At 37.7% G+C, this 16,940-nt stretch overlaps 1 protein-coding gene across 1 annotated transcript in view; it reads left to right on the top strand.

Annotated features, from left to right (window-relative positions):
- LOC135467291 (cytoskeleton-associated protein 5-like) overlaps positions 1-10,023 on the top strand; it is a 41,155-nt gene extending 31,132 nt beyond the window's left edge. Inside the window, 8 exon segments of the mRNA XM_064745059.1 lie at positions 852-927; positions 1,475-1,663; positions 2,328-2,483; positions 2,709-2,798; positions 3,313-3,460; positions 4,007-4,137; positions 7,397-7,468; positions 8,872-10,023. Of these exon segments, the coding sequence (XP_064601129.1) occupies positions 852-927; positions 1,475-1,663; positions 2,328-2,483; positions 2,709-2,798; positions 3,313-3,460; positions 4,007-4,137; positions 7,397-7,468; positions 8,872-9,003 (994 nt within the window). The 3' untranslated portion in view covers positions 9,004-10,023.
- Positions 10,024-16,940: the final 6,917 nt, after the last annotated feature.

Genomic DNA, 16,940 nt, shown 5'->3' with positions numbered 1-16,940 from the left:
TAGGGTAAGTCATGTGTATGTCAGGTGATCAGGACTGTCAATGTGACAATCATCAAGATGGTGGGCAAAGTTGATCCTACCACAATCATAGGGTAAGTCATGTGTATGTCAAGTGATCAGGAATATCAATGTGACAATCATCAAGATGGTGGGCAAAGTTGATCCTACCACAATCATAGGGTACGTCATGTGTATGTCAAGTGATCAGGAATGTCAATGTGACAATCATTAAGATTGTAGGCAATTCAAGCAGTCAACAAAGCTCTTGTGACCATTTGTGCAGTCTAACATTCTTTCACCAATGTAGCGTGCATATTTTGTAAGTCGCATGTAGGAATATTTGTCAGTAACTTGCCAATCAATGGTTACCCAGGGCACCCAAGTTCATCAACCCATAAAACTGACTGCTATCCATTTAGGAAAAAAAACTTAAGTGTGACTTTAAGCAATCAAATAAACAAATCTGTGAATAATGATGCCTAAAAATTAAAAACCGCTCTATACAAGCTAATGTTCTACACTATTCACTTGTGTGGTGTCAGGTTGGGACCGTACTGTGACATATGATTGCGTACCCTCTCCCCACCTCCCTCCCCATTTTTTTTTACGAAGGGACAGATAGCATGCAGCTTTTTTTTTTATCTGTGATTTTGCAATGATTTATGATTTAATGATAGATATTAAGGGTACGCAGGATGCAGTGTGACTTACCGATTACGTGGAACCTGATTTTTTTAACATTCTTCATTTCTCTTCTCATATATATTGTACGTTCATTCTTATGGTGTAAACCAGCTAAAACTGACTTGGCTTTATTCTAATAGAACTTAATATGATTCTTGTGCTTTCAGAGCTGTGATAAAACTTCTACACGAGTGTCTGGCGAGCGAGACCTGTTCCGTTAAGTTCATAGATATTATAACTAGGGTGAGTTGTTAGCGTGCGAGCACAGCACAATGACTCAATAGCCTATCTCCATTGCCGTTGTTTGAATTCAAGTCCAAGTCATGCTGGCTTCCTCTCCAGTCTTACATGAGAAAGTGTTCCAGCAACCTTCTGGTGGTTGTGGGTTTCCACTAAGTTCTGTCTGTTCCCCTCGGACCATAATGCTGGCTGATGCTGTATAAGTGATATATGATAAGTGTCTGTGTTAGCTATTGTTTACATACCTGCTGAGGTCATCCAAAGATTAAGTCAGTGGTAAACCAGTAACATAGTCTTTTATTGGAAATATTGCCCTTGTCATTCTCAGTGTTGTTAGCTTGACCTAACTGCAACTCAAATAATTGTGATGTTGGAGAAATTTATCCCCAGTTCTTAACTCACTTTCAGTTTAATTTATATCTTTCTTTAGAACAAGTTATCTGTCTTAACAAGTCAAGGTCATTAACAGCATAGATGAAAAAAGATGTTTTATCCTCTTGTATGTTGTATTTCTGTGTTTGATATTGATAAGATTCTTCATTTTTTCCAGTGTTTATGGAAAGCGATAAAAATGATGCCAGAGTTTATTGCGGAGATTAACCTGGATCGTTTGTTACTGGATGCTCATACCTTCCTCAAAGCCTACCCGTCTAGCTACTGGCGAGAAAGATCATCTGATATACCATACAGGACAGTCAAAACTATCATCTATACGGCCTACAAACTCGTGGGCAGTAAGGTAAGAGCACTTCAGTCTTTAGGCTTGACAAAGAAATCTTAAAAAAACATTCATGACACAGACTGCATCTGTGTTTTGTTTTTCTTAAATAAAGTTAATACCAGCCATTAACACAGTCAAGTCTCAGTTTATAAATGAAAGTTTTTTATGTTTTCAATTTGACGATGTAACTTGAGACGTCAAAAGTTGTCTAGGGATAGGCCGACCAGGATGTTAGTCATTGACTCAGGGAGTGGCAAAAGTTACATTACCACATGCCGCCCTGAGGTATAAAACAAAAAATATGCATCCTACTTGTCTTAAGTTTCATCACCTAATGTTATTTTGGTATTGTAAATACTGTCAGTGCAGTTTAATTTGTAAAATCCTGAGTATAACTGTGTCATAACTGAGTTTAATGTATTATCCACATTAAACGATTTTTAGATTACCTAATATTTCACCCAATCAGTGTAATGGGCACATAAGTATCATAAAATATTTCTTTAGGAGCTGAACTTACATTTTTTCCCAGTAAGATATCATCTTATTTTCCTGAGTAAAACCTCAGAACAAAAGTTCTCAGAATGAGCAGTTTCGTCATGGGCAAAATTTTGGGTCATTTTACAGTAATTTATTATGACTTTTGATAATGCATGTATGATTTGTTTTCTGTTGTTGTCAGCTGTTGAGCCACACTAGTCTGATAGAGCAGAGCGACTCTGAGGTGATCGCTTACATCAACAGCCTGGCTAACAAAGATGATGCCCGTCCATCCTCCTACAACTCCAAGAAGGAGCTTGTGAATGGTTCTGTGGAGAACAAGTCATCGTCCAAAGAGGTGAGGCACACCAATGATTGCTCTTTCACTGATCAAGTGCTCTCCTTGTCCAGTGCTAGGCTGGGGTAGGAGAAAAGGTTAAGGATATTTCATAGTGGAGTATTTGCATATTATTGAGTACGGCCTAAAAAGCAATTCAGATAAATGAATATATACTTGGAACTCATGAAAGCATGAATAATTTGTATGTAGGTAGATTTACTGGTAGTTAATGTTTGATTTCAGGGAAAGAGTTCAAGAAGACTTTCAAAGAGTACACATGAAATTCTGGTGGAAATCTTTAGAAAAATTGGGTCAAAGGAGAAATGCAAAGAGGTAAGATATCATAGAGCGGAAATGGTGACGCAGGCTGTGTTTACTTAACAACTCAGTTTTGTGTTGCCGTGAATGAGAACAATTCTTATAAATGGAATATCCGATCCTAAGTGGGATGGTTGGGGGTTTCCTGCAGGCTCTGTTGAGTTTGCTGTCATCATAATGCTGTCTGTCATTGTATAAGTGAAATGTTCTTGAAAGCGACGTAAAATACCAATAAAGTAAATAAATGCAAATGGTATAAAGGCTCATTTATTCCAGTAATAACATAATATACATATATCTGTCGTATTAAATCGGACTCTCAATATTATATGTTCAGTCTGTGTAGGGGGTTGGTTGTGGTGGAATACCCTGAATATGATACAATCTACCAAACTTGGGTCATATGTGTTGCCATATTTTCCATTGGTTTAAGAATATTACAGATCGTGGAATAATCATAAAGAAATATAAATTTAAGATTAAGTTGACGGAAAAAAAATAACTACATGTATTGTCTGATCCATGTCAGGGACTCAATGCACTTTATGACTTCAAGAAGAAACACCCAGAGGCTGACCTTGACCCTTTTCTTAAGAAGTCTTCACAGTATTTCCAGCATTATGTGGAGAGAGGCCTGAAGGCTATAGAGCAGGAGAGAGAGGGCAAACATCACCCAGGTAGTTGGTGGATGCTTCAAAACTATTTTTAGCTCACCTGTTCAAATCACAGGCATAGCTTTATGTCAGACTATGAGCGTCAATATCCAACCAGAGTTAAGGTGATATCAATGGTCTTATTGTTAAAAGTAATGCATGTACTGAGCTTGGGATTTGCATAGATGTGTTAATTATCGTACATTAAAAAAATTTCTGACCTTTACATCTGTTTTTGTGTATGGTAATGTTTTTTAGGTGAATGTTTATGTACTCTGAAGCTGTGTATACATGTTGTATTCAGCTGAGGAATGTTTCTACCATATCTATAGTTTTTCACCTTCAAGAGAATTTTATTATAATGATCCTGTTTATTAAAATTTGCCATGGCTTAGCTGAACTGGAGTTGATTGCTTCTTTCAAAATAGTTCATTTATGTAAGCATGCATCACTGTAATGTAACTTTTATTGGTGTGCCTCTGTCGATATAATTACAACGCGAAATTGTGCCCTATGCACACGAAATGTATGCCTGGTGTCTGGTTTGTTTAAGTGCATTTCTGCCTCCAGGGAACGTCTTGGGAGATTCCAACTCTGTGATTGGCTCAACAGTGACTGCTGAGGATGATGACACAGGGATGTATTACCGTGAGAAATTGCGCGCTCTGCGAGCCAGATCTGGGCTGGACAAGGCTTCGGAGGTGAGTTTGTATGAGCAGAGACGGTGTTGGGAGCATGATGATTCCTGTATGCTTCCATAATTACACCAGAAGTCTGATAGCAGTAGATGCAAACCTGTGCCTGGTGAAATGTGTTACCTTGTCAAGCATGGCTCAGTATTTTTTTTGTGTACGTGCCACTTTACTGAGGACATGGCTTGTAACACATTTAATTAGGGAGTAGTTTTTGAAACAAAAACTGTACTGTTCTGAAGCTGGAGGGCTGCTAGAAGTGTGTTAGTAGTGAGCTAATGGCCTGCGACTGAAAACCCTCAGTCTGGTCAGTAGCTCAGCTCAGATCGGTTTGGCCATGTTTGTGACTTCCACCTGTCTAAATTGTTACAATCACTGTTAACATGGAACTCAGTCCTATTTGCCTGCGTAGTCCTCATAGTTATCAAAGCTGTGCACATCAAAAACAGGTATTGTGATCTTCAAGTAATTGTATATTCGTATCGCCCCATTGTCTGCGGGTAATAAAGAACATACTGTCCCAGTTATCACAAATGCAACTAACGCATCCACTCAGACAGCATTCGAACCTCACAAGCCAACATTTTTCAGTGGTGCCTGGACAAAATTAAGTATCCCAGAGTAGTTACTTTATAATAGAATAATTAAAGATTTCCAAGCACCAATTCCGTAACCAGTCTTGGTTTTATTTCAAACGTTAACATTTTTTTTTTTTGGTCTGGATGATGTCCACTGCAGTCAACTAAATTCGAAAAATGACAATCAGGGAATTTAAGCTAGCTGTCAATTTGCCTGTCATGTTCATGCCAAAATGGTTTTTATTTTTCACGAATAATATGACATCATAATTACTTCAGGATTAAACGAATCATGTCTTTGAAGCCTACCACTTTGGCATGTGGAGGACAGCACATTTGAGAAAATTGAGTTCAAGGTTAGCAAAGAGAACAGAATCACACCTGCATTCCTGATAGCTGCAATGAGAAGAATGAAACAAATCTCAAATCTGATTAAACCTCAGATTTTAATTTTAGGCAATTTAAGCCAGCCTGATTATATGAATTTATACCTCCCCCTCCCCCATACCTCCTGTATAACTATATCAAAGATGTATAGTGTATCAGAGAATGCAGACTTGTTTACATATTGTATTGTGTTGAAGAGCTCATAATGGCTCATTTATTCTCATAGAAGTGAGAAGCTTTTCTTGACTTGGGGGAGAGAGGACAGTTATGTCTGTTGTGGCTGACAAACCAAGGCCATACATAGGCAATATTAAATTAAAATATTTCCTTTTAATTATCTTCAGTATAGTTCTGTTAAAATTCAAATGCACACTAATCTAATTATTCAGCCTTTTTACTAATGTATTAATGGTGGTATGTCGCCTTCAAGTTTATCAATCTACGCCCTGGTACACTACAGACCACACAATCACAAGTGTTTGAAGAAGCTTCCTCTTGTCTGGTATATTTTGCCACTCCAGTTCAATTATAAACAAGCTCTGAATTTAATTTAACAGCCTCTGTTAGTCCTTTCTTTTGTAATTAAAATCGTCTTTTGGAAATTAAATTTTTGTGGAGTCGGTGAATTTAGGTTTAGAACAGAAGATCAGGAGACTTTACATGTACATTCCAGTGGCCTGGAAGGGCGCATTTTTAGGGCTAGATTTGTAAGCTGAGAATTTCAAGTGCCGAGGCAAACAAGTCTCGCTGAATGGGTGTAAATTACGTGACTTGACATCATGAAAGTGTTCCCGTGCAGATGAGTCTGTCACCGGTTTGATATTTGCTCAAGCCAGCTTGTTGTCCTTGTAAGGTAGCAAACTATTTATAATCTGTTGTAATGGAATGACAAAATGCGCCCTGATCTAATCTGTTATTAGTTGGACAATAGTCATACAGATTTTTGATACGTGTATGCAAGCTTATTATTTATGTTGGAACACTGTATGGAGGCAAAACTGTGATTGTAGTCAGTAGGGAAATTTGGCAATCTCAGATCACTAATGTCTTTGTAAGTCTCTTCTGTTTCATACTTTCATGTTTTATTTACTGATAGAATAAGTACCAAATTCAAAAAAAAATCAGGCAAAATCTGGATCTGACATGAAGCCTTTTATGCTCTAATGGCTGACCACATAGTATGAACATAGTTGAGGCTTGTCATTTGCTGTTATTACAGAATGCTGTTTTTGTGTGACTGGGGTCATACCTAAAATGTATCTTGGCATCGCCCAACTAAATCAGCAGAAATATTTATTTGATTGGTGTCTTATGGCATACTGAAAGATATTTCACTCATACGATGGCAGCCAGTGTTATAGTGGGAGAAATGTTCACAACCATCCACAGTTGGCTGTCAGACTTTGTTATGTACATGCAGATAGGAAGCAAGCATGAGGTGGACTTTAACTCATAGTGACTGGAATCAGAAGTAAGGTCAGTTGGTAGGGAATTCTTTTTGGAGACATTGTTGGGTACAGTACACCAAATAAACATTTCTTTTAATAATGACCTGGTAAAAGGCCATCACTGGCCCATTTATATGTACATCAGATACAGTTTGTACTAATATTAACAGATTTGTTTGATAGAGGCTTTATATATTTATTTATTTGATTGGTGTTTTACACCGTACTCAAGAATATTTCATTTAAACGACGACAGCCAACATTATGGTAGGTGGAAACCGGGCAGAGCCCAGGGGGAAACCCACAACCATCTGCAGGTTTTTGCCAGACCTTTCCATGTATGGCCGTAGGCAAAATCAACATGAGCTGGACTTGAACTCACAACGACCGCATTGGTGAGAGGCTACTGGGTCATTACACTGCGCTAGCACGCTAACCAACTGAGCCATGGAGTTTCCCAATAGAGTTTTTGAAACCTTGACAAAAACAATAAGCTGACAGGATGCATGTGTGTGTTGTAACAGCTTGATTAGGAGATGTGGTAAGAGAGCTGTGTGGCTACCCTCCTCAACTGGCATGCTGTCTGATATGTGTGATCTCTGCTTGGAACAAAACCTCCCCTGTGGTTTATACGTCTGGCTTTTTCTGACTACTTGGTAATCACTGGATTATGTCTCTGACTGTATGTACTTAATAAGTGTACCCATCAGAACTACAGCCTCAATGAATGCTTAAGAGTTTGCCTGTTTGTATCTCTATTCCTTTGATTGTTTTCATTGTGTTTTGTTTTAAGTATGTGTCTGCTATTTTTTTCTCTCTTTTTTTTTTTTGTTTCCTTACTTTACATTAACATAGCAGCAAGAAAACAATGAACCTTCTGACTCCTCACCCAGCATACCTACGAAGATTAGCCCTATACAGAGCTTGGTAAGTATTGGTTACGGGACAGGCTTACCTTAAATCACGCAGTGAAAGTTTTGGGTGGATTGTTTTACATACAAGTTCAGACCTATATGAATTGTGTGTTTTACAATGTGCTGAAGAATTTTTCAATTATTCTGTGGTGGTCTTTGGGTGACGAGACATGAATACCCTGTTTAAATCACTAGCCTTGTACCTGGTGAAGCTGGTGACTTTTCAGTTACAATCAAACCCGTGATAGCTGGATTGTAGCCTGCTGTCATGGTCCTGTTGGCTGAGGTGAGAATTACCCTTTACCAGAATGAGCCCACAACGGCATCACTTGTCAAAATTGATTGGCTTCTATTTAAAATGGTTTGGATGTTTATTCAAGTCAGGTAGTACATCATGCCTGTTGTTGATAATTACTGTTTGATTCGTTGTCAGGCTTCTTTAAACCCACTGTATTCATTCTTAAGTTTTGCATGTTTATTGTGGGATATAAATATGCTGTTCGCTTGTTTTTTTTTTTTTTAATTATTTGTGTGACAATATAGAACACTGCACTTGATTTGTATCATATCATAACCTGGCATAGCCAAAGAAATTCAAATGTCACATGTGACAATTTTTACCTCACCACATTTGGTTTCTCACAATGCAGTGGAGATTTACAACCAATGGGGGTACATATGGTGATGTCATCATAGAAAGTTACTGATGGCTGAACACGCCTACACATCTTGTTAAAATGTAATGGTTAAATACACCTAAACATCTAGGTAAAAGGTGATGAGTAAACAGCTAATCATCTGCTCACGAAATGATTGTAAATAATACTTACATACAAAGCCTAACTATCTGTGTAAATGACAAATATATGTTTTTTTAACTTAAGTGGCATGTATCTCATTGAACAGGTTAGGTTACCTTCTAGATGTTTCATTTTGTTGTTATTTATTTAAAAGATACATGTAAATTCCTTTAGATGTTTATATGTAAATATTCCTTTTTTCACATCCAACATTTTTTTTTTATTGACAAAGTAAATGAGCAAAGGAAGAAGAGATAATAAAAATTGTGGAGTTATGTTTCCAGATAAAAAAGAACTTCTGACAGCTTGACGATGTTTGATATTTTAGCAACAAGGCTTATTGCTGAATTTTTGTTCACATATTTTTTTAATAACAAGAATAACTGTTCAAGGTACATGAAGTTCACTAACTACAATTAGAAAAAAAGTTAGCTGCATGACAGTCACATGAGTTTTTACAGACCGTTGTTATAAATCTTCATGCCGTAATGTTTATGTTCAGGAGAAAGAATTTTGCATTGGCAACTTTAGCTGAGAAATATTTACCTTTGCATATAAGATAAATAACTTGTATTATGTACATAAATAATCAAACAATATGTTTGTTGGTTTTTAGACTTCCATAGAAGTGTCTGAGCCCAAAACTGAAGAGAGTGAGGGGACTGGGGAGAGTGTGGGAATGACTTCTGCCAACATGCTGGAGTTGAAGAAGAGATTAGACCGTATCAAGAAAATGGCCAAACATTGACCAAAATACACCGGATTCAAAGCCTGGAAAGTTCATGTGCAAAAAAGGAAGTGAACAAATTTGATGGACTTTTTATGGGGGTTAGGAGATTGATTGATTGATTGGTTACAGCTGTCGGTAATGGATCGCTCATCTCAAGCATTCTTCCACAAGTCACTTTGTTTGTAATTAATGTACTTATGCTTTTAAGGTCATTTGTGCATACTGTATTATGATGTACATGTATGAATAGTTTGAATTGGAATCACTTGTGGCTGTTCTCTGTTGTGAAAATGTGGGCAGTCAGATGTCAATGTGTGTCTTCTGATAGTAAAAGAAAAGTCCTCTATATACAAGTAAATACGCGTCTTCTGATGTGAATACCTTCTTGTGTCTTTTGTTGTGAATACCTTCAGGTGTCTTCTAATGTGAATACCTGCGTCTTTTGATGTGAATATGTGTCTTTTGATGTGAATATGTGTCTTCTGATATGTGTACCTGTGTCTTCTAATCTAAATACTTGGGTAAAAGTGCTGTGAATATCTTGAACACATTGATGTAAATACCTCCATGTACCTGTGCCACTTTAATACGCTCTAATGAAAATACTGACATTTTCAGGTCTTGAGGGAAAGCATGTATTCCATGGAAAATAATGCATTCTCTGGAGACAGTTTCACATTTAAGCGCTAAGTTTTGTGATGTGCAGTTACTCCTGTGCTCTCATGCACATGTTAGCTCTCATGTGAAATTCTGTTTTATAACCCAGATAAAAGAAAAAGATACCAATTGACTGACATGTTGATTGATAGACGTGAAGTACTGTTTGACTCTGTACTCGCATAAATACTGCTATTCACTGATATGGTTACAGGTGGGAATTTGTCTGACTTACATGTGTTTGTGAATATTTGATAATGTTAATTTTCCACAGTGCTAGGCCAGGACCCTCTCTTCAGCAGGCCAGAATTCATCGTCCACAGATGTATGGCATGTTCTGAAGTATTGTGTATTACATGGTTTTGAATGGAAGTGATGAGTAAATTTTACTTATATACAAAACTAGCCTTATTGGAAAGCTGATTTTGCTGACTACTGTATGATTAATCAGGCTCTGTTTATCGGTTATCTTTTCTCTGAAGTAGTAGTATAATAATGGCATTTGCTTTTGTGATAGCCTGTCAGTATTGCACTTGCAATCTCCCTTTTTGTTTGAGCTATTACTAGAGCCATTTCCAAGAAATGGTAGAGCTTCCGAGAAACTATGTTTCCTAACAAAGGGAAGGTAATAACCCATTCCAGGAGGCCTATCATCTCTCCTGGGTGAAAAGTTCAAAGTGGTGCTGTTGCTGTGCATTTTGTTCTGACATACACATAGATAGTTTAACAATGACTAGTATTTGTCTTCATCCTGTGCACAAGTGAGCTGTGGGGCCCATAAGACTGACTTTTGATCTCATACATATCAGATTAATTGCACATATACCACTGGTTTTCTTTTTACTATTGTAACAGTTACATTTATATTACATAAGTCAGTTATCGAGTATGTGTTCAGTGGGTGTTTTCTCATTTCCCATAAGTGAATGTCTTTTTTTTTTTTCCAGCTGGTTTCAGTTTAACTGTCATTTTTAACCCTATATGGAATATTTTGAGTATATGTTGTACATGTATGTTTGTCTTATCTGACAAACCTTGTGACATGATAAATGTCAACATAGCTCCTCTGACAACCTGACAATTTCTTTCGTAGTAAACTGAATAAGTAAGCTTATTCAGTCAGTAAGTAAGCTGAATAACCTTTGACCTGTACAACTGGCCAGTGTTATTACCCTGTACAAGGGTCTTCCATCATTTACCACAACTACTGTGATTGCGTGATTCACAAAAATATGAAATTATTTCAATTTGTTGTTTTTTTCTTGTTTATATGTTGATATGTATAATTCATGTTTTGAACAAATGTGCTTGATTAATTTATTTTCACTGTGATATATAAATCACTTTTGGTACATGTGCTGTCTTCATTCTACAAAAACCAAACTAGTAAATATGCTATTAGTGCGTATTCTTTTTTGTTTCATATAAAAAGAAGGCTTGTTTTCTCTCAAAATATACCTCTGTATATAAATATATATATATATATATATATATATATATATATATATATATATATATATATATATATTATATATATGTAGAGGTGTGAGTGTGTATTATTATTATGCTGTGTTTAGAATATTAGTTTTTATGAAAAAACAATTAGTGCTGTTAAATGAAGAAGTTAGGGATTCCACTCATCTTCAGTTACATGACGCTGGTTTTGTCTCTCATTCCATTTTGAGGGAAGGTTTAGTGAGCTATTTTGTACAGTATTCCTGTAAATGTTAGTAATTATCTGCTGATAAATAAGTGCTGCATTTTATACCCTTTATGGATTTGCCCATTACCACATAGTGCTTTGCATATTTCTTGCCTATTCATACTGGATATCCCAGTGTGCAATGCAGTTGGGATGAAGTATGAATCATGGTGTATGTGTAGCTTTCGTTTTAAAACAATATACTACGTGGAAGTAAATGAGTGTAATCACATCCTGTCTGTGTAGGTTGTGAGATACTTCAGCTTCCGCAAAAGCTTCACAGGCATGTTACATCACTATTGCATGTACATTTAGGAGCAGTGGTTAACCACTTTTGTTTTCATATGTTAAGAGCATGGGGACTACTAAGAAAGCCCCATGCTTGTAGGCTTTTCAACAATGTGTGGTCTGTGTGTGGGAAATTTATGAACACCCATGATAGACTGCGATAGAAGCATTTTTGTTTGTCAATTTAGAACCATATATACACCACTAGTTTATATTTGACATACAATGTCTACAGAAGAAGTATAGTGATGTAAATTTTCATGTTTTTGCAATTTAAACTTTGTGTATTATGTATCGTTTTTAATGGGAGAAACCCGGTGGCCTGAAATGTCAGTGTAAGAACATGCTGTTTGATGACTTTGCATGGCAGACATAGTATGTTTTTTTTTTTCAGGCTTGATTGTTTCGCTTATCTGGTTAGAATGATTTGATACACGGTTTAAATTTGACTCCATTGAATACATGAAGGGTGTTTATTTTTGTCTGTGTGAATGAGATGTGTGTTTGAGCAGGAACACGAGAGAGGTGGCTGGAATATTCAGTGTATTGCTATACTCTATGTACATGTGACTTTGTAAATAGTTTGATCTGATAACTATGCTTGAGTCTGTATTGTCGGAGTCTTGTTCTAGAAGAATGGGATTCAGCATGAACTATATCCGGGCATATTTGTCCCAACTAGCTGTGTACTATACTTTGAGATTTGAGCATTACAGGTGACGATATACATTGATTTTAAGTGAAAGTTTCTTTTGTTATTAATTTTGTTGTTTTGTAAGCAGGGTAGGGGTCGTGTTTAATATTCGTGCATGTTTTTTTGATTGCTGGGAAATCGGTAATGTGGGTTCAACGCTGGCATTGGACAGTAAATTCTTAGATTCCCCTGATTGCACAGTTGTGTGGCCTCGGTGACAATATAAAGCGATGGACGAGGCTGGTGTGATCGTCTGCGCAACCACGAACCTTACGTCAGCTGAAGTGTCTTTCTCCAACATGGTGCAGCCTACTTATCATAGGTGGGATAGTTCACTAAAGACAAAGAAACCACTGTACTTGTGTATATATATCATAATTTTTAGAATTTTTCTAACGAAGTGAAATGCTTCAAAACATAGGATTCTGCAGCCATCCGTTGGTATCCAGAGGGTATCAGTGACGTCACAACCACATATTTGACTTAAAACAGTTGCTTTCAAAGTCCATTCAGTGAATGCATACACAGATCTATATGTATATGCATTTTGAATGATGAAACCTATGTGTGTTTTTAGTTGCAAAAACCGGATGTGGCGTCACTGGTCCCTATCTGTAGAGATTACGTCGCCATGGTATGGGTTGACGTTATGTTGACGTAGCTTTGTGGGCTTTGTGAAACGTTGGCATGGTCAGAAAAGGCCACAGTAAAATCTAAAATTTCAGTGCATTTCGTTAGGTCGAGAGAAACTGACACCTATAAATATCTTTCCGTTTTCTTCAAGCCATAAAAATTTTGACCGGCGTCGTATTATGCCCATGCAAGAAGGTGTAAATCACTACGCAAATAAATGACAATATATATGCGTTTTCTTTCTGCGGCATTTTGTGGAAGTTGAGGCGAATAATCTAATGAGGTTAGATACATGGATATCGTGCAAATTGTAGTTGTTGTTCTCCATATACACAATTGCGGTGGGGGTTCAAGTCCGGCCTTGGACAAGGGGTTCGTATATTCGCCCGCTCTCACTATTTGTGAGGCGTTGATGACAACAAGCGGCCGACGAATCTCGTGTGGGCACATAATCTATAAAGTTGCTTGAAAGCCAGTCGTCTTCCACTTTTACATTGTGCAGATCTGTACGTCACCTTTGAAAAATTCGTCATTAACTTTGGTAACCAAAGATCAGTGGTTTGCGCCGGGCATGTTGCTTTTCTCCACATAATAATTGATTGCCATTATGTAAGTGAAAAGTCCATGAGCATAACCTTAAGCACTAATCAAATAAATAAATATCCCACATATGAAACTTGATATGTTAATGTGCAAATATACCGGGAGGTACTTCGAACACTATTTAAATGGTATAGGCTTTAGGTCGAAAAAAACGAAGATTTAGATTTTTAGGCAGTAGATCTTTTGTGGATTTGTCAACTGCATGTAGGCCAGTTTGACGGGTGCTGTGGTTTCATGGGTCAGACTGTCCCGTGGATGGAAGTCATTTTCCCAAGGACTATATAGCACTAATAGGTCAACATGAGGAAGGGATATTTATTTCGCCCCAGTGCCCGTCCGTTTGTCTGTGAACGACCTGATCGCAATAGAAGTCAAACCGCTTCAGAGAAAGATTTCATATTTGGTACTAACATCTGCATGTAGGATCGTACAGAGGTGAACTGGGTCCAAATACATATATTCATAAAATGCCTCGTGTCCATATTATGGCGACGGACTGAATCACAGGCCATATCGTGTTTAACACATGTTTTCTAAACTTGGCGTGCAGGTTCATTTTGGGGTTAACTACTTTCTTATTGACCACTTTGGTGGCCTCATGGTTAAAGCGTCTGCCTCGAAGTCGGGAGACCTGGTTTCGGGTCATGTACAGGTGCCAAAGACTTTAAAAATGGTACGTGTTGCTGCCTATCTTGGCATTGAGATGTTAGGGCAAGAAAACAGGACTGGTTGGTGTCAGTATAATGTGACTGCATGCATGGGTGGGGTGTCAGATCTGGTGTCTTCGCCATGGATTCCGGGATTCCAAATGTATAGTTTATATGCTGGTGCATATATGGTGATGAGGTACTTCCAATTTAAACTTGGGCGGAGTCGAGCAAATGTGTCAAAAAAAAAAGGAAAACACAAGAGCATGTAACAAAAACTTCTCGCTAAAAGCTAATCTGGACTCTCGTGATCTTGTTGCTGAGTGCGTGCGGTAAATTTGTCAAAAACCGGGACAGAATAAGCTGACCTTTTCTTGTTTTGTTAAGCGAAGAAAAGTGAGTCGATCAGGGTCAATCCTGGGTCGAGTCACACCTGATCTTAAAAGAGGAAGTTGTTACTTCCTCGCTTGGCGTTCAGCATGAAGGGGATAGTGCAACAACTGGTTGACCCATATCAGTATAATGGCTCGGGCAGTGTGGCTTACTTGCCTTCGATAAGGCGTCTCAGTGAAGCAGCACTAGATAAAAGAGTGGTGGAAATCCGTCCTTCAACAAGGAGGCATATTGCATGCACTCTAAGGATTCCTTCGTCGTCATACGACTGAAAAATTAACGAGACGTTAAAACCCAAGCACTTACTCACTGTGTGTATATTGGGATATTCGGAGAAAAAATCCTCCACCTCGATAACATGATTATGTATATGGTAATGAGAAAACACCGCAGAATGTATTTTCTAAATTCACCTGGACTTTAGATAAGCTACATCTCATTTTTTGTCTTTATATAGGAATCTAGCATAGAAATGTGACTTACTTTTGTACCTTGAATGATTATGTTTTAACGCGGCTTTAGCAACATTGCATACATATCATGGGAGAGTACTTTATGTAAATTCATAATTGTGTGTAGTAATTTGGTCTGTGAATTTTTTGGATTTTTTGTTCTTTTTTTTTTTTTTTGGTTTCTCACTTTCTAGGCAGATTTTCAATACATTGTGTCAGAATTTTTATATGGAACCGCGATTTTTACCGCCACTAAAGTTGAAGGAATAATTTCCACTAACATTCAGATATAATATTTACTAATAATTATTATGAAAGGTGAACTCCTGACTCATTTTTCAGTGTACTTTACACAGATACGGGTTACTGTAGGACAGTGTTTGTTTTCAACACCCCAATTGTTCTCCTTGTTATCAAGATCATTGTTTGGCCCGAAATATTGCTAGGACTTGAGGTTTGTCTTCTGACAAACTACGATTTACATCGTCGCCTCGCCCACCCTTAATACATATACCTTAGACCGCGAAAACTGACCAGGAGCGGACTGTGCATAGCCTCCCCCTCTTGACGTCACAAAACACCTGGACTAAATATATAGGGAAAAGGAAGGTGAATATACACACAAAGACGTGTCATGGAGTTGTCAATCAGTTTCTTGTGTTATGTATAGGATTTTCACGATCTATAGGCCTATACTCTCCCTCAAATATGCACCTGCAACACTTTCACTGAAATGAGAACTCGTGAGCTCATAGGGTTTAATTCAAAAGAATTAATTTATATTTTACATTTATTATAAATTCACAGTCCTGACATATCGGATGCATTCTACACAAACTTTCCCGCTTTTCTATTTTAGTAGGTATATATAGTTCTAGCCTATTTAATTCTTTGACTGATTGTTAACGTCTTGCTCATGGACTTTAGCCTATATACATCGCGTTTCTCGAGGGTTGGAAGCAAGTCATAACTGTTGTGCGCAGCCGTGCAAACTTCCTGGTTGTATCTCTACAGCAATATATAGATCTACTTCTGGCGGGGCCATTCACAAACGCTATATTGTGGAATTACCTGTGCACCGTAATTACCTTTCCTGTCTTACAGTTTGTTGACATACTTGGCACTGCTTATTTTCCAAGGAAAAGCGTGCGTGATTTTCCATGGATAATTTTATTTGCACTCACTTAAAGGTGTATTGTTAAGGTCACTCTGGAGATTTATTAAGTCAGTGATTTGTCTCTTGGTATTTCCAGGCAAACGTTTGACAACACTCTCCCATATGTATGTACATTTGTACATCGTCGCCTCCTCTCCCATATATATATATATATATATATATATATATATATATATATATATATATACGTATATCACGTATCTACAATCTGCATACGCAATGTCTTCATTTTCTTGAACATCATAAAACAATATTTTCTAGGGGCCTCCGTGGCTCAGTCGGTTAGCGCGTTAGCGCAGCGTAATGACCCAGGAGCCTCTCACCAATGCGGTCGCTGTGAGTTCAAGTCCAGCTTATGCTGGCTTCCTCTCCGGCCGTAAGTGGGAAGGTCTGCCAGCAACCTGCGGATGGTCGTGGGTTTCCCCCGGGCTGTGCCCGGTTTCCACCCACCATAATGCTGGCCGCCGCCGTATAAGTGAAATATTCTTGAGTACGGCGTAAAACACCAATCAAATAAATAAATAACACTATTTTCTCGGTCTGTAGCACAGGAAGTGAATTTTTGTTTATTAAGGCGAACAATGTAGGACGGGCGGAGAATTCTTCACACAGATTGCAATTTATACTGAACCATGACACATGAGTTGTAGTCCACTGTGTTTCCATGCAGGAGACAAAATTCATTGTCCCACCTAATACCAAAACTATG

This window comes from Liolophura sinensis, chromosome 6, assembly GCF_032854445.1.
Source record: "Liolophura sinensis isolate JHLJ2023 chromosome 6, CUHK_Ljap_v2, whole genome shotgun sequence".
In the NCBI taxonomy this organism is placed as follows: Eukaryota; Metazoa; Mollusca; class Polyplacophora; order Chitonida; family Chitonidae; genus Liolophura; species Liolophura sinensis.
This window is presented reverse-complemented; position numbering and strand designations above follow the sequence as displayed.